Source organism: Tinamus guttatus, unplaced genomic scaffold (assembly GCF_059628265.1).
Source record: "Tinamus guttatus ecotype Peru unplaced genomic scaffold, ASM5962826v1 Tinamus_guttatus_pri_ptg000155l, whole genome shotgun sequence".
Lineage (NCBI taxonomy): Eukaryota > Metazoa > Chordata > Aves > Tinamiformes > Tinamidae > Tinamus > Tinamus guttatus.
Window position 1 is genome coordinate 4927817 of NW_028288689.1, and position 23272 is coordinate 4951088.

The 23272-nt window shown below is 49.4% G+C and overlaps 1 protein-coding gene and 1 pseudogene across 1 annotated transcript; one reads left to right on the top strand and one right to left on the bottom strand.

Annotated features, from left to right (window-relative positions):
- Window positions 1-319: 319 nt before the first annotated feature.
- RARS1 (arginyl-tRNA synthetase 1) lies at window positions 320-14305 on the top strand. Its single transcript, XM_088522620.1, has 15 exons — window positions 320-365; window positions 3826-3960; window positions 4415-4603; window positions 8163-8274; window positions 9102-9202; window positions 9517-9638; window positions 9979-10099; window positions 10407-10536; window positions 10829-10933; window positions 11810-11988; window positions 12394-12503; window positions 12831-12936; window positions 13342-13514; window positions 13833-14080; window positions 14176-14305. Exons 1-15 carry the CDS (start codon window positions 321-323, stop codon window positions 14283-14285), a joined length of 1986 nt encoding a protein of 661 aa, XP_088378746.1. The 5' UTR covers window position 320; the 3' UTR covers window positions 14286-14305.
- Window positions 14306-16944: 2639 nt separating this feature from the next.
- LOC148595047 (rho GTPase-activating protein 7-like) lies at window positions 16945-19290 on the bottom strand (annotated as a pseudogene).
- Between the last annotated feature and the right edge of the window lie 3982 nt (window positions 19291-23272).

The window sequence follows — 23272 nt, forward strand, 5'->3', positions numbered from 1 at the left end:
ACTGCTGGTAGCACGTGCATACGGGGGTCCTGGGGGCAGCGGGGGGCTCCTGCCACCTGCCCTGCATAACATGGGGTGTTTAAATGCAGTTTTTGTTTAAAAGTGCGCCAGAAATACCCCCTGCTCCCTCGGTTTTGTGACAGCAAAGGGGTATTTCCCGCGTGTCCCTTGTGCACAAGGGCCCGCGGAGCCGCTTCCCCCCCGGCCCCCCGAGGCTGCGCCGCTTCCCGCGGGGCCGCCCCGCCGCGCGGGGGCGCTGGCGCCTGCGGCGGCGCCGCTGCCGCTCGTGGTTCCGGTTCCGGCGCGGGCGGCGCGGCGGGATGGAGGCGCGCGTGGCGCAGGCGGCGGCGCGGCTGGCGCGGCAGGTCAGGCCCGGCGCGGTCCGGTCCGGTCCGGGAGGCGCCGCGCGCGGGCACGAGGGGAAGGGCTCGCGGGCCGCGCTGGGGCCGCCTTCCCGCGGGGGCAGCCCTCTGCGCAGCCGGGAGCGGGAGGGGGAATTTTTAATGCTGAAAGAAAAGAAAAAATGTGCGTGTGTATATATCGATATATAAAAAAAGGTGTATTAGGCACGACCGGCGACGCGTGCTCCTGCTCACGTTCCTGCGCCGTGCCTTGTGTTCCTTGTGTTCCATCCCTAAGGATGCCCGGCGGCTCCTGCTCGTGTGCGGGGCAGGGGAAGCGGTTGCGGGATGGCTCGCAGGAAGCAGTTGTACTCGCAGTGGTTGGTAAGCCCTGCCTTGAAGTTGAGGAACCTGCTGAGTTAAGGAACCTGCCTGCCGAAGCTCTGCAGAGGCATCTTGCGTCTGTTTCTCCCTTGTAGCTGCTCACAGGGCGCCTGAGGTGTCGGTCTGTTCTGTGTCTTTGCTGCTGCTGGGTGGCCGTTGCTCCAGGCTGCTTCCAGGTGCTGTGTGTAGACAGAGGCAGCGAGCGGCGCTAGGAGCGTCGCAGGAGGCCGCGCGGCAGTTGCAGAGCGGGAGGCTCCTGCTGTCGGACACGTGTGTGATGTCTGCCCCGCAGCCCCTCCGAGCCCTGCGTGAGCCGCTGCGGGTCATGGGCCCTGGGGGGAATTGCCCGAGTAAGAGGGAGAAGGGGCCTGTTCCTATGCTGAGCTGCTCAGCCCGAGGGTCAGATTAAGAGGAAGGGATGTGAGGAGGGTGTCCTGACCCTTTGCCTGATTATCTCAGGTATTTTGCTTAATGTGGTGGAGGAGAACTTTTCTCAGAGGTGAAAGTTCATGTAACTTCCTCCTGAATTTGGTGGGGTGTTTGGAAGACTTTATTGTGTGGTCACAGAAACAGTGAGAGTGATTTGGGTCTCCTAAGAGCTATAGTACTTTTTGTATTTGCAGGTGAGGGGAAGATCTCTAGTACTCAGCAGACCAAAGAGCCTTGGGAGATGTCAGCATGAATTCACATAGTCCTTGCAGCTTCTCATGAGGTGGTCATCAGGTATGACCCTTTATTGACAAGTTGTGATCTGTCTAGGGCCGTATAGTAATGTAGGGGGTGGTGTTTTATTCCCTGAACAGTGATGAAATTTGCAGCTTTGTCCTTTTTTTCCCTCAGTCACGTTTTATACATCAGAGATATAATGACCTTGTCTCCCTCCCTTACGTGGGTGATACTCTGAGAAAGAAACTGCTCAAATGTTTGCCTTTGAGAAAGAGGCAAGAGAGGAAGAGTTTCTTAACACTTTTAATAATACCTAGTGTTTTTAGATGATTTGATGGATACTAAACCCAGTAACTTGCGTGACGGAGGATGTTTCTAATGTGTGAGTCTGAATGACCTTTTTCCAGGTAGGCCCTGCACATGAAAAGAGGTAGGGGACCTTCAGTGATGTTTTTCTCTCCACTAGCCTGTGTTATTGCAGCCCAGCTGCTGTGATCTTAACCCCGTGGATTCTGCAAGGCTCCGTAATTGCTGCTGAGGGGTTTTAAATGACAAGTTCATGGTCTGTGTTAGCAGCTGATGAGTGCGAGAAGGGAGGCTTGAATGGTAGCAGCAGTATTTGTTAGCTGGCTAGATTGCTGCATGAGGAGGTGTTTTGCTCTCAGTTCACCCTCAAGCAGTGTCAGGAGAGCTGCCAAAACTTCCTTAAGAGGAGCAGAGAGCAGAGTGGGTAAACCGGGCAGCGTGAGGTGACGCTTGGGGGTCGGTCGGTTCTGAAATGGGGCTGACCTGAGTCCCTTGGCAGTATGGGCAGTGGCTGTGAGAAAGACACAGGTGGGACTTGGTGAATTGCATCACTGTGGTAAGTATGTTAGGGTTTTTTGGTTGGTTTGTTTTGCCTTCCTGGCCAAATCCGAGGAGATAAGTTGTTACCTTTCTTTGATGTGGGAAATATCAACAGGTCACAGATTCCTGAGAGCTTGAGGTCTGAGTTCTGGCCACCTGTGTGTATGGACTCCATCCTTGTCTTCCCTTGCAGTGCGGTGTAGTGGTTTGGAGAGGAACTCCCGTAAGGAGAGTTGTCTCCTGCAGGTCTTAGCTTGTGTGACCAGGGATGTGCGTGATGACTTAGGACCATCAGGAATGAATTGCTGTTCTGACAGGCGTGTCCCTGGTACTGAAGTATCTCTGTGGCAGTAGCTGGAGGAGGAATCCTTTACAGCAGGAGGAACAGGAGCGACGTGTTCGTGTCTGCGGTATGTAGTGAGGCTAGCTCGAAAGGCAGGAAGCCAATATCTGGATCCGTTCATGTTTATCCTATAATCAGAACTCTACTAGGCGGCTGATGGCAGCTGCAGGCTTTGCTAGAGAGCAGGTAATTCTTCATGGTTAGGGAACTTTTAAATGACCAAGTAATAAGAAAATTGTACTGGTATTGATGGGGATGTTTGTTCAGGTGGAAATACAAGGCCAGAAAGTATGACAGCCCTAATTTTTTCCTTAAATACTCGCATTTCTCTAGGGGCAACAAAACAGAAGAGTCCTCTGGTAAACTTTGGCCTTTTTTTTAATCTCCGATGTGTTTATAAACCAGAGCTGGCTCCTGCCACGAGCTTTTTGGTGGCTAAGAGACCAGATGAGACAGACGAGAGGCTAGTGAGTCGGGCTGGGAATTGCCCACTGGCCACGAGAGCTCTGTAGAGACGGAAGGTCGCTTCAATTTTCTGTTGCTTTCAGACTTCTGTTTGTCTGATCTGAAGGGCTGAAAGGCACAAAAACCTCTCATGAGAGAGGAAAAGAGATACCAGGGTGATGTCTCAGGTAACTTCTTTTAGGGAACTGGATGAGAAAAGCTGCTGCTGCTTGTAGCAGGGTCTAACTGTTGGTCTCAAAGTACTTGTTGAAACATATTTGCATGTGTCCCAGACTTGGGGAGGATGAGGGGACTCTGAGCTAGCTGTACTGACTAGAAATTCTTCAGCTCAAGGGGAGAATGCAAATCTGAGGGACAGCTAAGTGCTGAAATGTACTTGGAGTGCAGAAGTCCACCTGGAATTCCTCGTGTCGGCCGAGAGGGGGAAGCTGCACGGCAGGTAAGGACGGTGCTGCCACCGGTGCAAGCGAGCGCAGGCTGCGGCGGGAGCGCCGCGCACCGCCCGTCCTGGAGCTTCCGTCTGTAGTCGGCGTTCGAGCTTGCTGGGGTTGTGAAGTACCGGTGGTTTCATCTCCGGAAGAAAACGTGTGACGTGACGAAACTGGGTCGTCCGGACAGAGCCTTCGAGGAATTTCAGATAATTCATTTGATATGTTGTAGCTGTCGCGTGGGGCAAAACTAGACCTGTGCAACAAATCTCGCTTGCTCGCCCTCTGTTTCTCCTCTCTAAGAATTGCGTTTCCATCTGATATGTTCTTTTCGTTTGTTTGTTTTCTCAAGGAAAGTGAAATCAAGTGCTTAACTGAAGAAATTGAGCGCCTGAAGAACTGTGGTTCCTTGGGAGTCTCTCTGGGTTTGGAAGGATTACGGGACGAGAACGCAAAACTGAAATATCGGTTAAACTTTCTTCGAAAGGTAAGGCGGTGAAGAACTGCAGCAGCACGTGTCTTTGTGCACCTTGAGACAAGATAAGTGATGCTGTGTGTTTATGGTTCGTGATGTGCGACAGCACCTGCTTTCTGCATTTATTCTAGCATCTTAGTTTGGAGATTTGTGAAACAGCAGGTTTGCTGGTGAACACTCATGTTGGGTTAATAAGGCCACCCTGTGGTGCCTTAGAGAGCTGTATAGCGGGACACTAGTGTTGTGCAGAGACCACCTGAGGTCCCTCACAGGACGAGGATAGGTGTGAAAGCAGCGCAGTGTGTGTGCTGCAGGGCTCCAAGGGAGAAGGCAGCACACGAGTGATGTGATTTTACTGGTGTAGGTATTGTTTGTTGGCTGTGCGTGGCCAGGCAGCTGTGGGAGCAAAGGGGATGTAGTTGCTTCTGAAATCTGGAGATTTGAGCCTTCTGGGTTATTTTTTCAGAGCCTTCAAGAGGAAAGAAGTAAAGGAGTGAAAAGCATGATCAACATCAACAGCTGTCTTCAAGAGATCTTTGGAGCTGCCATTCAGGCTGCCTACCCAGATTTGGAAAACCCTCCGCTCGTGGTGACGCCAAGTCAGCAGCCCAAATTTGGAGATTATCAGTGTAACAGTGCCATGGGCATCGCACAGGTGAGTGTGAAAGACCTTCCACAGACAGGAATAGCTGGGGACATTGTTGCCTTTAGGCAGCTCAGTGGTAGATGGCCCTGTAAAAGGCAGCGCTAGCCTGCTGTGGGCCCCGGGGGTGGGAATGGTGGTGTCGATGGGATTTTGGAAGCGCTCTTCCTTATGGAGCAGGCACTGAGACCTCTGAGGAGCCCCGGTGCGTGGCCCTACGCATCCGGTCACGCGCTGCTTACACTCGCTTTCTTCTCACCAACCGCTGCGATGAGGAGGCCAGTGGGATCCGTGTCGGCCCCACACTGTTAGGTTTAGTGGGCATCCATATTGACTTTGAACTGACCAAAAGTCAAGAGACATGTTTATTTTCCTGTGAGATAGCAAGTACCTGTCTGCTACAAGACCTTTTAGAAATGTGTAAGTAGCCAGATATTCCAAGTTCCTCGGCTTTTTTGAGAACTGTTTCTCCCTTCCTGGTTCTTCTGTATAGCTTGAAACCTTTTCATGGTTAAATGTCAGGTAACTATTACTGGAACTGGGCCATCCTTTGTCTTGTTAAAATGTGCTTTATTTAAAGTAGCAGGCAAAAATGCTGGCATTAATATATCACCTCTGAGTGTTTTGATGCCATTAATGAGGTGTTGGTGAAGAAAGGGGATAGGAGCGCAGCGGTTCCGGAGCTCAGCATGAGCCTTGGCAGGTGGGGGGAAGTGAAGGGCCTCTGCTGACACATTGCTTTGTTCTTAGCTTTGGACCTGACCCAGGATTTTTGGTGTGGGCAGCTGCTCAGAGATTCTATGTTGACTTTTCCAGGGTTATCCAGGCCTTCTCCAGGAGCCCCCTATGTCTCAAGGGTGGGCAAGGCAAACTGATGAATAACCTTCAGCATTCCGTATGTAGGTAGAAAGTGGATTTCTGCTGTCTAGACACACCAGTACCAAATGTCCAAAACTGGACAGATACAGGTTAAATGTTCTGGAGGAGTCAACAGGAGTCCTGAGCTACCTCTGTATTGCTAAATATTTTTTGTAAGCTGCTCTTTTTGCAGGGCAGCTCCTCTTTCTGGGAATGCAGAGTAATGTGAGAAGGAAGCTGAGAGCAGTTGGTGTTATGTGGGTTTATGTTGCTCTCTGTGAATTAGTAGGGTGGTTGATTAATGGAAGTTGGAGTAATGCTTTAATGTCAGTCTGTGGCCCTGGAAAGGCAGGCGGGCTGGGGCTGAAAGTAGTGCTGAGCTGTGGGCAGCAGGAGTCTGGGTGGTAGATGCAGAGTTAAAGATGGAATGAGAGCAGGAGCTGCAGGCCAGCCCCAGTAACAGCACCATTTAGCCCCGAGATGAGCCCAGCGGAGAGGTTTGGGCAGAGGCAAGAGGATGAATGAAGTGGTCGTGCAGCCTCGCGAAACTGTAGCTTAGCCTTCCAGCGTGCACGGTCCCTCACGTTTGCTGAGCGAGAGTGTCGTTTGACTTGTTGTCAGGGCCGTTTCTGCAACTGTAAGAAGGGTCTGAATTGTAAAAGCATTTTAGACCATAGTCGAACTAAGCAGTCTGTCTAACAAGGGTATGAGAAGAAGGTAGCAAATTTTAGTCTAGATGTGAAAATCTGATCGTTCAAGATACTAAGAACTTGGAGTGAATTAACAGGCTCTTAGTTATCGTAGCTGCTGTATTTTGTAACCTGCAACTCTGACAGAAGGAGCTTATAAGCAGCGTGTTGTTCACTGACCTTTGTGGATGGACTGGACAGCGAATGGTGACTCGGCTCCTGCCCCGTGGTACCCTGGGGTCTCCCGACTCCTGGTTGCCGTCGGCAGCCGCTGCGCGGGGCCCGGCGCCGGGGGTGGGCGCAGCTCGCGGGTACGAGCGCCTCGCTCGGGTCTCGTTAGCAGAGCGCGCCTGGGCCCCAGCCAGAGCAGCGCCCTGGGTGACTGCGCGGGCACCAGCCTCAGAGCGCTGCCGTGCCGCTGACCGCTGCTTTACCCCAATTAAGCTGCTGCAGGGATTCTCGAGCAGTCCGGACTGCCCAGTGTTGGCAATATGTAACTCAGTGTGCAGTCCCCTGCATCTGAGGGCCTTAGAGGCAGGTTTCTTGTTTCGGATGATCAGTGGTAGCATCGGATGCAGGTTCCCTGGCTGCGGAGTTTGTTCCTGGAGAGGCAGGGCCTGAACTTGGGAACATTCACGTGTAGCACGCTCACAGCCTCACCAGGGGCTGTGTGTGCTTGCTCCTGGGAGCAGCTGCTTGTCTGCTTCCCTTGGTGCCCCAGCTTTAGGGATTTCTGTGTCGCCCATCTCCAGCCCTGCTCCCAGCAGAGCTCCAGGGCCGCGGGGGAGCAGCGAGCGTCCTGACGCCCGCAGCGCTGCTACGTGCTCGGCGGCAGCGGCTCGGCTCGGCGCGTCCGTGCGGAAGTGGCCTCACAAGCGCATACTGTTCTCGGGCGAGCTCGTTAGCGTGTTACCGCCTGGGGCTGAGCCAACAGCCGGGCTTGCTCCTTGCAGAGGTAGCAGTGGGGTGCCTGGTGTGGGCACGATTTGGACTGTGTTGCCCCCCTGAGCTGGTATTGCATCTGTTGGTCCTATAGCTGGCACTTGCAGTGACATGGAAGGTGGTTCCTGGTGGTGTTCCCTTCTGCCCCAACCTGCTGTGATGTAATACAGAGCTGGTTTAACATGAAATTGGTGAGTGTAAATTGGGATCTGACAGCGTGGCGTCTTTGTGGCGCTCCTGGGAGTGAGGTGGTGAATCATTTTTAAACACAACAGCAAAACCAGATTTTTTTCTTTTTAATAATTCTTACAAGAAATGTGTTGGAAAGCACGTAGGTCTGGTAGATTTTTTGCAGGGTGAAGGGAGTGCTTTACGAGGGGCTTAGGGAGTTCGAGGTGTGCAAGATGCCTCTGCAACGGAGCGATAAATTGCGGTGCGATGTGGAGCGTGAGCTGGCACTGTAGTGCTGGAGGGTCTCTTGGGAGGCCCCCTCTGCCTGGAGGGAGGAAGTGAGCAACTTCACACACGGGCAGATGACCTGATGTGTTGTGTAGAAAATTGGGCTGTGTTAAGCTCATTATTGGTAGCTTAAGCTGTTGATTCTTTTTTTAAATTTGAGCTGAAGGTAGGGCTGAAGTTTGCTTTGGTTACTTCAAATCCAGAAGTAGCAAACTTGCTCTGCAAGTGCCCTCGGCATCTACTGTAGGTGCAGTGCAAATAACCAGAAGGGAAGCTTGGCAGTACAGAGGATACGTGTAGGGTGATGAACAAGACGTTGAGGGCCAGGGTAGCTACAATGATTTGGCGAGGTTGGTCCCTCTTTGCTAGCTTAAAGAAATACAGATTGGCCAAGACACTTGATGGGTCTGGAAAAATAGCCTGACTAGTTGTTTATCTTTGGGACTACCATTAGTTGCCCATTGGGTGAGGGAGTGAATGTGTTAGTTTAGATGAACACATAGGAAGCCTTAATGTACTAAACAAAATTGATTAGGGAGGGCAGTAGGATCTAAGCTCTCTGCTGCATTCTGTGGCAGCTTTCACAGGATTGAATGTTACTGACCCCTCTTGCTGTGTTTCAGATACTGCTCAAAAGGACGGAACAGAAGGTTAGCCCCAGAGAAATCGCCGAGAAAATTGTGAGAAATATTCCTGCTAATGAATGCATTGAGAAGGTTGAAATCGCCGGTCCTGGTATGAGAGTTCCATGTTAGGCCCCTTGTATGTTCGAAAGTTCCTGTGGCCTTTGTACTCTGGGTGCTGATAGGGGAAACGGAGCCGTGTTTGACCCTTGTGCAGTGTGACACGAGAGTTCTGGGGTCATGAGCTTTGGATGAGGTTTGCAGTCCTCGGGCGTGGGCCGCAGCAGAAAGCCCACCTTAGTTTGCGTTAGGATTGCCGAGTGCTGCAGCTCTCGGGTGCCTCCGCGCTGCAGGCAACGCGAGGGGCGGCGCGTCTGCCCGGCCCGCCGCGGTGCTGCTGGCTCTGCTGGGGCAGAGCCTTGTTCGAAGTTACCCAGCAATGGGAGAACTAAAGCAGTGTTGTTCTACGAGCAGGATTTATACCAGGAACAACTATGTATTTTAAGATGGCCTTAAAAAAGGGGAGATGGGGAAAAGAAAAAGTCTGTTGTCCTTGTTCATATCCAAGACTATATTCTGCAAACCTTGGCACTATGATTTTTCTCTCAGAGAATCTTTTTACAAGTTAGTCCTTGGGTGGCAGTGTGCAGAAAGGGGTCCTGTCAGTGATGCAGCTTGCACACTCTGACTTTGGCAGGGAAGGCTTTAGTTGTATGAAATGGACTCTCCTAATATGCCAATAGAGGGTGGAATTTAGTGACAGCTTGATTGTCCTGTTGCTGAGTGTGTATTTTTTGTCAAGCTAGCCTTATAGGTTCCTGTCCTTGATGCAAGGACACAGAGATGCAAGGGAAGAGATGGAAAACATCAAAAAAGAAGGCAAGTTGTCCAGTGTACACTGGCAGCCCTAGTGGTCATTGCTGCTTTTCTTTTCTGAAGGTTTCATCAATGTCCACCTGAGGAAGGATTTTGTATCAAAGCAGCTGAGCAGTTTGCTGGTGAATGGAGTCCAGCCACCAGCTGTGGGCAAGAGGAGAAAGGTGAGGCCAAAAGCAAGGGAGGCCCCCGCACCTGTGCAGGGACACTTGTGCGTTGTCATCTGAGCCTCGTCCTGCACAGGGCATGGGTAGCAGGTGGCTGCCTCAGCTGGGTGTTGCGGAGAGCCTGGGGACTCCCGGGGCAGCGTGTTGCGCTGGGGCGGGTGTGGGATCCATCCCCGCTCGGCACGGCCAGCAGCACTGGACCCAGGAGAGTGGCAGCGAGGGGGCTCTCCAGCACCTGGAGAAATGCACGTGCGACACAGGGATGTAGGAAATGTCTTTTATGGATTTGTGCCTTGGTCACTGTGTCCCAGGTGGTGGTGGATTTCTCATCCCCGAACATTGCCAAGGAGATGCACGTGGGTCACCTGAGATCTACCATCATCGGGGACAGTATGTGCCGCCTGTTCGAGTTTGCAGGCTACGATGTTTTGAGGTGAGGGAGGGTCGGTGTTTGGGTGGGTAGGGCTTGTCCAGCTACATATCTGCAGTACCTATGTGTGTGCTTGTGTCCCTATGATTGTTTCTTTGGTAAATACCTAATGAATAAGCTTTGTGGTAGGCTAAGAGAGCCAGCTGAGCAAGTGTAGCAAGGTGAGGAATCGTGAGTGGTGGCAGCCTGATGGCGTTGAGATCAGAGGCTTTTGCCTGTTTGTGGTTTCTGATATTAGATCTGTTCTTAAAAGCATACTGAAATACCTAAATAAATGTAGGTATTTACATATGTTAAGATATGTCTATGAGAGAACATGACTTTCCCTTCTAATTTCTTCAAGGTTAAACCATTTGGGAGACTGGGGCACCCAGTTTGGAATGCTCATTGCTCACCTCCAAGACAAATTTCCAGATTACTTGACGGTTTCTCCTCCCATTGGGGATCTCCAAGCTTTCTACAAGGTATTTTTAGCAAATAAGTGTTCTGTTTATCTTGGTGTGTAAAAATGGGATCAGAGGGCTTGGTAAACTTGCAGGGTAATTTTGGAGAGAGAAACAAAAGGAATCGCTGTTAACAGCCCATGGTATTGACCTACTAATAGGTAGACAGTGCTCTTTCTTGCTCTGAGTGTTGTGGGATGCATGTAAGGGCTTAGTAAGCATGCTGCCTCTTTGTCATTTGGGACGAGCATGTTTTGAGAGCGTTAGGAGTATTTGTGTGTTAGGCGCCAAACGAGCGCTTGCTTCCACTTGGTGGTTTTTACCCTAGGAATCCAAGAGGAGATTTGACACAGAGGAGGAGTTCAAGAAGCGTGCCTACCAATGCGTGGTGATGCTGCAGAGCAAAAACCCCGACTTCATGAAAGCCTGGAACCTGATATGCGACGTGTCTAGGAAAGGTGCGTTTGCGCACACAGATCCAGCAGTCTCGGCTATAGGTCTATGAGTTCTTCCCCTATGTTTTTTTAAAGAAATTACTGCTACCTATGAGAAGCTGAAAAAGAGAAGGTGATACAACCAAAGTGCTGAGTGACTCCGTTTTGTCTCCTGAGTCCTCGTCTGAGTCCTACTCAGCTTAACTCATAGAATATTTTTTGTATATTTGAGGGCTTGCTGTGCCCATTGTTAAATAAATATCACTAATTGGGCTGCATGCATCTAATGGAAGTACCTTGTTTGCTTGTCCTCAAGAATTCCAGAAAATCTACAACTGCTTGGACATCGCACTCACAGAGAGAGGGGAATCGTTCTATCAGGAAATGATGAAAGATATCGTGCAAGAATTTGAAGACAAAGGTGAGGTGTTTGGGTGTGAGAAGTTCTGCACTTGTCAGGATGAGAGGGGTACCCTTAGGACTTGAGCCTAGGACTGGTGCGTGTACCTCTCACTGGTTGTTTTTTCTAGCTGTGTTTCCTGAGCACATCTTTTGTGGAGCTCCTTCCAGAGAGCCCTAATCTTTTTCAGGTGATATTTCTAGGAAATAAATTCCCCAGGAGCACCTCTTGTTATCTCAGCCTCACTAGTCAAGGAGCAATACAGCACAGACTGGGCAGTGTTAGTGTTGAGCAAATTCTGTGAAGAGTTCTGTCTGCCTCCTGGCCAGTCACCTCATGAAAGAGAGGTGGCTCCTGAGAAGTCTCTGGGAGGACGTTGAGGTGCAGACTGACCGGAAGCCCCGTGGGTCAGACAGACTCTCTGGACTTTGGTGTTCCTGTCTGGGTGTGCACACTGTGACTCCCTTGACTCCCGCCCTCTTGTCTCCTCACTTACTAGATTGCAGATGCCTCCTTCGCTAGGTCTCATTTCCTTGGAGTTTCTGCTGCCTTTGCTGTGCTACTTGGTAGTGATGTTTTTGTGGTTGCAAAGCTGGGTATGGATGCCAGGGACATGAGGCTTTTTTTTAAATCTGATGAGGTCTCTTGGTGAGGCCAGGTGTGCTTGCTTGTGCATAGTCAGTGTGTGGCAAGCACAGTGCAGAAGGTGAGCTGCCTAGAGAGGATGGTGGTTCTTGATTTGTTTGTTGGTTTGTCAGATTTTTTCTTAGAGAGCTGTGAATTATTTGCATGGCCTTTTATTACTGGCAGCATCCAGGAAGGGAATTGCTTCTGCCAGTCCTGCCCCAGAATCTCTGTGCGTCATATGACAGGCCCCTTGTTCCCCTGCTTTTCTAGGATTTGTCCAGGTAGACGACGGGCGGAAGATCGTGTTCGTCCCGGGTTGCTCGGTCCCGTTGACGATCATGAAATCCGACGGAGGCTACACGTACGACACGTCGGACTTAGCCGCCCTTAGACACAGGCTGTACGAGGAGAAGGCTGATATAATTATTTATGTGGTCGACAGCGGCCAGGTGAGTTTGTCCACCGCTGCCACATTGCACTGGGGCTAGATACAAGAGGAACCTGGAACAGTGCAGGGGGTTGGAGCTTGGTATCTTGCTCCTGTTGCTACCGGTTGTACTGTGAGCCTACTTTGGTGACCGCTGATCTCCACGGAGAGTGTGTAGAACGCAAGGACGAGGGAGAGCTTGTTCCCTGGAAGTCACTTAAATCTCAGCAGACTTTGTACTGCTTCTTCTTAGGTCTCTCTCGACCCGAGAGCCACGAGGCTGGCAGGACCATAGATGAGGGGTGACAGGGTGTTGCAGTTTCTCGGGAAAGGAATTTGAACAAAAGGGGGAGGGCGCTTTCCCAAGTGGGCACATAAATACACCTGAAATGGGGAGTTGACAAGCAATTGAATTGATTCCTTACAGTCCGTGCACCTGCAAACGGTGTTTGCAGCGGGACAGATGATCGGCTGGTATGATCCCAAAGTGACCAGAGTGGCCCATGCTGCCTTCGGAGTTGTGCTGGGAGAGGACAAGTAAGTCTTGGAATTAAGTGTCCATGCTCTAAAGAGGATATTGAGGTGAATGCGGATGTGCTTTTCTGTTGGACACACCTGGCTGGTGGCTATAACTGGGAGCACATGTCATAGCCCCTCAAAACACCGTGTTCTCTAACGGTTACAGGCAGTTGCCCTTGGAATGGTTTTGCTGTAGGTTTGTTGTAAGGGTAGCCAGAAATTGGTGAGCAGGCCTGGAGAAGTTGTCATGAGCGTGTAGCTGTCTGGGTATGCGTGGAGTTCTAGATACAGAGGGTGGGGTGTTTGGTGTTTATGCAGGCAGTCATTTGGACTGTGTGTTTTCAGGAAAAAGTTCAAAACCCGCTCAGGGGATACAGTGCGGCTGATGGATCTGCTGGAGGAGGGGCTGAAGCGTGCCATGGACAAGCTGAAAGACAAGGAAAGGGACAAGGTATGTGGAATGGCCCATCTTGCTCCTAAGGACTTTGCAGGTTTCTTCACAATTGTGATCTGCACAATATGGATGCAAGCTGAAAACATGGACCCTGCCACCTAGAGCTATGGTCAAGTGTTTGTTCGTATGTGCAGGTTTTAAGGAACAAACAGGGAGGTCCTGTAAGTGTTGGAGGGGCCTGGTAGGTACTGTGGAGCTCCTCGGGGCCTTCAGGTGGAGTGGGATTTGCCTCAAAGGTGGGTCAGGCTGCAGTGATGAGTGAAATGATGGACAGATATGGAATTGGCTGGCCAAGACTCCTATGAGCTTGCTGCTGCAGACGTGGTGTGTTGTGGGTGTTGCTCTGAGCAGCTGCACTGTGTCCCCCCTCCTGACTAGGCTCCTGTTCTGCACTTGGAACAGGTCCTCAGCGAGGAGGAGCTGAGAGCTGCCCAGACATCAGTTGCTTTCGGCTGTATTAAATACGCAGATCTCTCCCACAACAGACTGAACGATTATGTGTTCTCCTTCGACAAGATGCTGGATGACCGAGGCAACACAGCAGCTTACTTGCTCTATGCCTTCACACGCATCAGGTAGCTCAAGGGGGTGGGGGGGTGGTTGTTTTTTCCTCCAACTGATCTTTTGCCAGGCTCGGTGGGCGTAGTGGGCAACTGGCATGAGAAATGAGCTACACAGATAGGTGGTATATTCCAAATGGGGATGGTTGTAGCAGATGATGTCCTGGCCTGCTGGAAAGGAAGCTGCTTCCTCTGTGACAAACGTGTTCCTTAGCTAAGAGGGTAGGAATAAGTGAAGATGGGGGAGGTGACAGCCTCAAGGGTTGTTGAGCTTTTTGCCATCTGCAGAGCACAAGGGTCAATATGTTTGGATAATCATGTGGATTATTTCAGAGCTATTGCACGTTTGGCCACTATTGATGAGGAGCTGCTTCATAAGGCAGCCAGGGAGGATGTAATCATTCTGGACCATGAAAAGGAGTGGAAACTGGGCAAGTGTATTCTGCGCTTCCCTGAGATCCTGCAGAAGATCCTGGATGACCTGTTACTGCACACGTTGTGTGATTACCTCTATGAGCTGGCCACAACCTTCACGGAGTTCTATGATAACTGCTACTGTGTTGAGAAGGACAGACAGACGGGTGAGTGGGGGGCGGGGGGATGTGGATGGTTTGTCCCATGCTCCGCGCCGGGCAGCGTGGACATGCTCCTCAATGTCCTGTCACTTCCCTTGCAGGCTGCATTGTGAAGGTGAATATGTGGAGGCTGCTGCTGTGTGAGGCCACTGCTTCTGTCATGGCAAAGGGCTTCGACATCCTGGGGATCAAACCTGTGCAGCGGATGTAGCCGCCTTGCATGGGTCAACAATAAAGTACTTGAATTCTGTTGTGTGTGTGTGTGTTATTTCCCATAAATAAAAGGAGAAAAAATATTATTTTTTCTTATTTCTCTTTATATATATGAAGAAAAGATGTTCAGATGTAAGAAGGAGGGTAGCAGTTAAATGCAGAGCTGTTCCTGAAACGGAGACAGAGTCTGCCAAGACTGCTTTCCTCTGCAGCAGTGCCTAAAACACGTCTGTGAAGCAGAGCAGGTGCTGTGCATGCCCTAAACCCTGCAGGAGCAAACCACATGTGGGCCCTGTGACAGACAGGGTCTATGTGATGAACAGCCATGAAGTAGGGCAGGAATGGAGACAAGAGGGGGTGGGAAGGGAGGAAAGGGAAAGGGAAAGGGAAAGGGAAAGGGAAAGGGAAAGGGAAAGGGAAAGGGAAAGGGAAAGGGAAAGGGAAAGGGAAAGGGAAAGGGAAAGGGAAAGGGAAAGGGAAAGGGAAAGGGAAAGGGAAAGGGAAAGGGAAAGGGAAAGGGAAAGGGAAAGGGAAAGGGAAAGGGAAAGGGAAAGGGAAAGGGAAAGGGAAAGGGAAAGGGAAAGGGAAAGGGAAAGGGAAAGGGAAAGGGAAAGGGAAAGGGAAACGAACGCAGGCCACGTGGTAGGGGAGAGGCAGAGCAAACCTGGGTCCTGAAGGCGGTGGGGCAGTCTGCTTGGGAGTTTGCTTGGGTCCCCCTGGTGCGGAGCTGCTTCCCCTTCTCTTTCCCACTGGAACAAAGATGGGGCACGGTGGATGGCAATGGTGGCTGGGGGGGGTGGTCCTCAGGGTCAAACAGCCACCCACATCTCACCAGACAAAGAGGAGGATTTCTTGCAATCTTCAGTTTTGCTTTGGAAGAAGGAGAATTGCAGCCTGGACTGCCTCTAACTGCTGGCCCTGTGGCAAGTCTGGGTTTCAAAAAAATAATGAAAAGATTAAAAAAAAAAAAAAAAAGGTGCATTTCACTTTAACTGCAAAAGAAGCATCTGTCAGGACAGGCCCCCACGGGGCACCCAAACTCTAAGTACCATCAGTTTTGTGGTGCTGTGGACCCCACCAACCCATCCTTACTGTGGCTGCTGCTCCAGCTACATCACATAGGCACTAGAGGAAAAACGGTGCTTATTAATTACACACATTCATGTCCAGTGATGCAGGCACTTCAGCTGTTGTAACCTGCTTGGAAAAAAAAAAAAAAAAATCGCACTACATTTATAAATGCTAAAAAAAACAGGGGGAAGAGGAGGGCAAAGGAGCAGAAGCGGGAGGTTGGGGGGGATTTTTGGAGTGGACTGTCTTGTCATTATTTTAGCTGGGACTCGTGGCTGAAGGGATTAGCAGGCCAGGCGCCTCTCACCTCTTGTCCGTTCACTTCTGCAAAGAGCTCTCCTAGAAAGCTCTGCCAACAGTGAAGTTACAGGCAAACTAGGAATGCTTTTTAAATAGGTCAACTGCTGTCAACTGCTAGAGCAGTGCCATTGCACTCCATGGCAAACCAGGAAAGCAACAAACATAGTCATTGTCCCAAAATGATCACTGAAATCATTCCAAAGCTGGCAGGGATTTGACAAGATCAAACTCTGCTATGCAAAATAAAGGCTTTAGACAACTTTCTGGTTCCAGTCCTGCTTACCAGCAGGGGAGCTTCCATCCCCAAGAGCCACAAGCTTCACAAGGAGCTGCTGCATCCAGGCAGGTGGCCGAGCGCCCGTCTGTTTCGATGGAAAAACAGTCCCGCGTCGCACCATCGTCCAGACAGCGGGGGGGAGGTCGTTCCCCACACCTAAGGGAAAAACATTGCTCACGTAAGTCAGCGTTCCCACTCTTCCTTTCATTCCTCTGCCTCATGAACCACCCTATCCTCTAAAAGTGACCTGCAGCTCCAAAACAGTTTATATTTAGTTGCATTTAAACTATTTCTCACCTAAGAGGTACTACAGCCACATATAAGGTTTCCATAAGGAACACAGCAAGCTAGCCCAGAGGGCCGACTCTAAAAGTCTAAGTGGGTCCTCACGCAGCCTGTGAAAGCGCTGCTCTCGGAGCACACGCTCCTGCCCACAGGTGTGAAAAGCGGCCATGCTTACGACCGACGGTACATGGTTTTTGAGTAGAAATAACAAAGCAAGCTTCCAGATGGGCAGTCTACTACTGAAACCACAGCGCAGCTAACCTGCAGGCCTTTTCAGCATCTCTTACATAAGCCACATCATGGCTGTTCTCTCCTTCGGTAGCTGGGAAATTTGCCAAGTTACCATCCAGACGCTTTCTTTCAATACAGCTTTCTCAAGGGAAGTCAAGTTGTTCGCAAAGTTCAAACCCCATCGGCCACGACCTTCTCCATCCGCCAATTGACTGACTTGCCAAGCCCTTTGATATCTTCTAAACCACTGTTCGGTTCTAAAAAGACATTGCCATCGCCGACTCACCAAACTGGATACTGGGCACATTAGGCATATATGCCTAGCCTGTTGCTTGTGGACAAAAGGGGGCTGCCAGGGAATCTGTACTCCTGCTCCTGCCGCCAGCCCTTCTGCGCCCACAAAAACTCTCAGTTCTGCATCTGACGAAGCAGTTGTCTGTTGGAGACAGGGAGCGTTCCTAAGTGCTTTGGGGAAAGCACCACACTTACGGCCTCATGGTATTTGCCACACCTGGTCGGTTTGCCACTTCATTTCATCTTGTAGACTTTCCAGAGATGCATCGTTTCAGAGCAAAAGCTTGTTGCAATCCTAGTCCTCCACCTACATCCCTCTCCTACAGGGGCTTTATAGTGGGACTCAGAGCACTCCCTTGGCTCCTGTTCTTAGACAGCTTGCTGCTATGGCAGCCCTGGAGAGTATAAGAGACATTGTTCTTTGTTTGGATGTCAGAAATATTTACACAGTTAAGCATCTTCAACTTGTCTTAGTTAAGTCATTCCAGAAGGACAGGTTCACGTAAGAGGGGTCTGGCCTTGGAGCGACCGCCCCTTAAATTGCGCCTCCTTAAGTAGTGCAACATCTCCATTTTCTTAAGAAAGCTCTTCCTTTTTGTATAGGGTGACTTATTCAAAAGCCTCGCTTCACTGGTGCTATTTAAAAATGCAGTAGCAGGAGGAGAACAACTAAACTTGACCAGCAAAGCAGCAGGGGGAATTCCTGCAGACCTCCACATTTTTCAAAAGGTTTTGGAAAGCTACCGGCATCACCATCACGGTCGGTCACTGCTACTGCTGTGAATGGAGGCCACGTGGCGGTTCTCTCCGTGACTCAAAGGAGTCAGCTCCTCATTGCCGACGCTCCTTCCCTGCGGACTGCCTGGGAAGGATGCGCTTGCACCTTCTCCTAGGAAACCTTCACGGCTCTCAAGACGAGACCATCTCAGACTGCATCTTTCATAAGCCCATCTGTTACTTATGGCATAAGGTTCTTCAGATTCATGGGGCTGGTGGCAGGAGACAGATTTGAAAAGATTTCAAGGACAAAATTTGTCCAATTTAAGATTACTGTAATAAATGTAATAAAATATAATAATAAAGACAAGGTGGATTGGGAAGCGTTTCACAAAATGCCAGGTTCCTTACGTAGGCGATTCTACTGGGATTCGGCATCAGCTACTCAAAGTCCGCTCCATCATACCTTCAAAAAACTGAGCATCCCAAGGAAAACCCGCTGCCCTCAGCCAGCCGCAGCCTTCTCTGGCTTCAATTTGTGCAAGTGAAGCAAGCGCTTGGCACTTGATTTTCTAATTTAAGCAAGTTCATTTTGTATCACTGCATCTTAAGGTATTTTACGTAAGGAAGCTTCGCTGTTGCCATCTGACACACCGCCAAGTAGATATCTTTGGGGCAGACATTCCAACATACAGTAGGTTTGAAATATGGGACATCTCGGATACGTGCGGCACTCAATACCAACAACCCCAGTGATTCGTAGGCCGAAGCATCTATCAGTGTTGAAACGAGCCACCGGAAAAGGGCACGAGATGCATCTGCCCAGTGCGGCCGGCCCTTTCAGGCATTCTTGTTCTTCATTGTATTTCTCAGAACTAACAAACCCTGTAATTAGACATAAAATGCTACCCCAGCTCTAATAGCACTGGCCCTGCTCAAGCTTTCCCAGAATGAGAGTTCTCAAGAGTACCTGTTGCTAGAGTCTATCAATATTTATATCCTTGCCGATTATCAGCTCTACTAGGCAGTTGCTCCAGCACAGCAGATTTTTAGAAATGAACTGTTCATTTTGTGACAATTAATAAAGGCCAATAATAAAAATAGCCAATAATATAACATTTCCATGGCATCAGAAGTAAGATTCAACCTCGCAGAATCACACGACGCTCACCAGATGTCTGAAAAACATACACACGCTTAGCATTAGCGCACACCGGCAGGCTCTAAACCCTGCAAATACTGGAAGTAACCGGGTCTGTCGCAGAGACAAGGAATCCCAAACTACAAGTGCCTGCGTGCCCTTCAGGACACATTACAACTTGCACCACAAAAGGGCAAAAACTCAATACTCGCTTCAATACCCGCCCTCATTCCAAACAGTAAACAGCTGCCTAGTGCTTTTCCTCAGCCACAAAGAAATTCCCAGACCGACTTGTATCACAATGACTACGACCAATCCAAGAGGAGAAAGTTAAAAGGAAATAAGACACAGCTGTTGTAAAGGCAATAACTGCGAGGTCGCTTCGGGACCGTACGGGCTGCATGGAGCCGCTTCGCCTTTATGGGGCGCATGGCCCGAAAGACAAGCAAAGACTCCTTAGTCGACAGAATTCACCTGAATTGTCCCAGCAGCCGTTTCAGTCAGGAATGCCAGTCAGTTCTAAAGGTCTGCAAATAAAAGGCACAGAAGCCTCAAAAATAGCAGGAATCATGAGCAGCTTTAACAGATAACAGCAAAACATCCACCTGGACTAACAACTGTTACAGATAGGTAACCGACACTTACATAGCCTGCTCTGCGGTAGACGCTGAAGGAGCTACGCGACATTCCTGTAAACTCGGGTGATACTTCAAAGCACGCATCTAAAACCTGCCAAGGTTGAGCAAGGCCTATGCAAGATTCCTTCATGCAAAGGAGATGATCTCCTTGCAGAGTCTGCCGGCCTGCTGAAGAGATCCTCACATTTGTTTCTTGGGCAAGGAAATAGTACAGTGAGCTGCTCAGGCCAGAGATCCGCCGCCGGCATCTGACCCGGTTGAGTGTCACGGCCCGTCTCCTCCACCTTATTGCAAAAATGACAACAGATATCTTCCCTCATGCTCAAAGACACAGTCAGCCCCTGTCAGCACAGCCAGCAAAGCTGCAGCCCGCAGCAAATCGAGCGGCCCAAGATCTAGGGCTAAACGCCTTCCTTTCGGAGCCGGCTGTTTGGACTGACAGGGCCAAGCAGTCACGAGCTTGTAAAATTGTCTAACTCTCAAAAATATTCAGCATTTCATACATAAATGGAAATGTTTATTCTACTTCCCCTTGTACAATACAGACAAGCAGTTGACTAACCATATTTGATTAACCCTGAAGGGGGGGGGGGGGGCGGGGAAGCAGGGTAGGAAGGATTATTGCTAGAAATTTTCCCTGGATAATTTATGTTTTACACAGAAAAATATAAATGCCTGGAATTTAAAGGGCCAAGACATTTGGCCTTTCTTGCTTTCCCATCCAGCTGGCTGGCACTTCAGGACTCCTGCCACCTCTCCAGTGACGGGGATGGGAATGGCAACCCAACACTTCTGGCCAACATTAATTGTATTTTTATCCAGCTCCTTGGCATCAGCCTCCCACGCTGGTCACCGGGACCCAGACAAGGTTAAAGGCAGATCACATTAAACACTTCCTCAGGGTTGGCTTTCTACAGACAGCCTAACCCTATTTATTCTCCTCTATGCGAGTCAGAAGAGGCAGCGTTTCCTCTGCCAGGCTTTTGAAGGGACCAAGGGAATTCGGAATCAAAATCCAGCCAACTCCAGGCGGAACGGCGTGCGCGGTGCCACGCTGCTCTTCGAGGACGCGTCCTGCCAAGTCCTCTTTCCTTCCTGCCAATGCCTAGGGATGGCCCTTGTTGGATCCCGTTGCACCACCGTAAAACAAGGATAACTCAAAGTGTCCCCTTGAGGGACAGATTCAAGCTTGTCCCCTTGAAGAAAAAACATCATCATCATCATCATGGAAACTCCACAACACGCCTTTTACGCAGCTTCTCCCCGTTTCATGCACGTTTGTGGAAGAGCCGCCAGCCACATCTGCTCTGCCAGGGGTTTATCGACAGAGAGGCACCGCTAGCAAGGCCCAGGACGTCTCAGGCTCGCAGCCGCTGGCATGACCACCCCTCAGCCTGCTTTAATTTTGAAATTAAAGCAGAACCGAGGCTAAAAATAATTGAAGAGTGCAAAATTCTCCAGTTATCCTTTCCTAGCACCAGACCCCTGCACTTGCCCCGTTGGGCTCTAGCGCGGAGCTGCCGCTGCAGCGGGCCCGGAGGCGTCTGCGGTCCCGCTACTGCTACCCGCGCTCACCGAGAAATACCCGAGAGCAAATTCACACCTCCTGCGCTACCGTGGTCACACTTGCTGGCTTACATCTGCATTTTAACATTTTGCCTATGTCATCTTGATGGATTACTCCGATTTCTACAAATGTAGCTACTGTTCCCTTCTTGCTTTCCTATCAAATACCTCCTGTGCTGTTCCCTCCGACCTGCACATGTAAAATTAGGACCAACATTGCACCACGCAAAGGAGAGGAAAAAGCCTGACGGACGGAGTTTTCTCCTTTTTAATTTTATTCATATATTTACTTTAGAGGGAACAAAACAGGATTTGGGATCTATGATCAAAACTCACACCTGATGCCAGATAGAGGGTGCAACGCAGTCACGCGATGTCCTTACCATGTTGTAAACAGGTCCCTTGCCACCATCAATTTGCATGGAGCAGACAGAAGCTTTACTTGTATTTTGCTTATATAGACTTAGCCTGAAAAGTTCATATGCTATTGAGCAAAAATCTGTGTCCTAAAAGCACGAGAACTCTTTTGTGATCTTTACAACGAGCCAGATACCTCCACATTTGCTGTAGTTTGCTGCTACTATGACTCTTGTTTTTCTTCTAATAAAAGACCCTGAGATTTACTTACCAGCACCACACAGGGGGAAAAGGTTCTAAGTGTGGATGTTCTCTTTCTTTACAATAAATTTTTAAAGATATAGTGAAAACTTGGAGCTGAGTTTTAAGCCAAGATAAACGATACAAAACTAAATTTGAAACAAAAGTGTGATGCGCCTTTACAACCTGAACAAACCACACACAGGGATAGCAGGATGTCACATGGCCTTGTCTCAGAATCATGTACCAAAAGCACATTTAAAATTATTTTCTGGCAAGGTAGCTTTAAATGAATAGCAATTTGATACTTAGAGGACTGTTAGACATTATATTTATATAAGGACATCATAAGGATGGGACCCTGTGGTAGTTTACAGAGGCTGAAAGGTAATCTAAACACCACAAACCGCTCCAGAGAACCATGTCAGACCATTCATTTCTGTAGAACTTCCTGTCAAAAAACCAAGTTGAATGCAGGAGCTAACCAACCAATTACTGTTTCAAACCATAGTTCTTCCAGATGTGAATGGACTTTTTAAATGGAAGTTCTAGTCATCATGCATCTTTCTATGCATTTCATCTATCCCAACCTCATTTAGGATCACTATGCCCTAATGAAGCTCCAATTTATGGCTATGTTTCATTAGCATTACCTTTACTTTCCATATAATTAGCAAATGCAAAGTTGGCACAGCCCTATGATCCCCCCTCCCTTTTTTTTCCTCTCTAATGCCCTAAGCAGGCAATACCTATGGCACAATGTAAAAGACTCTGTATAATGGCATCGAGCTATGCAGCAGAAGTTATGAGAACGCAGAATACGGCATCTAGCTGCGATTAGCTGAAGAAGTGGTTTGCCAGACCCACACAGAGCAATATTAGAATATCACCCTGTCCTGAGTAAGTTCACAGCTATGTGCTGAGAGGAGAAGACGGGATGTATCCTTTAAATCTGGGGATGACGTTGGCGGACGGGTTCCGCAGCATACAAGTCCTCTGATTGTACCACACAGTTTCTCTTTTCCCCACTCAAGTTTTCTTTGGAGTGTTTGCTATGAGATGATGATAGCCCTAAAATGTTATTTTCTCTATCTTTCAAGCAGTTAAGTTACTTTAATGAGCACCCAAGACAAGCTTGAGGGTGTTGCGTGGGCAATCGATGGAGCACGCGCTGGCGGAAAACATTCCGAGAGGACTAGTTGAGTATGACGCAGCAATGGTAACAAATGAAGAATTTGTGAAGGTTTTTCAGGAGGGGTCATTATCCATCCCATCATGGGATGGGCTCAGAGGTAGCCTTGCATGAACTGACTAAAGGAAATTCACCTCACGCACAGTAAGTTCACGCTCTCCGGACCTTTTCTCATGTGCTGCATTAAAAGCTGGCCTAACTTCACCTAGAAACAACCATTGGACTAGTGTAGGTCACAGCTTCTACATCGGTTATGTTCACATCTACACCAGATTCTACACAGATTCTACACCAGTTACATTCCCATGTTATTACACTGATAGATTATTCCAATACAGAGAGGCAAGCCATGTCAGAGGGGATTAGCTTAAAGAAATTCACAAACCGCTGCATGAACAAAATTAATCATTGCATAAACGAGCCTGTGACTTCTAAACTCCTTACTCGCATTTATCCAAAACAGTACAAAGAACTCTAAGTTACCAAAGCTATTCCGGACAGGCACAGTGCCAAGAAATGGAGTCACACCTCTCACCAAGAGCTAGCTCCTTGCTTCTTTCACATCTGATGTCCCTGGAACATTTCCCATGCAAATTCCCATAACAGATACTGCCTCTCTCCCCTCCCAACAAGACCGGCCAGCTGCAAACAGGGCAGATTCCAGAAGAGACCCTAA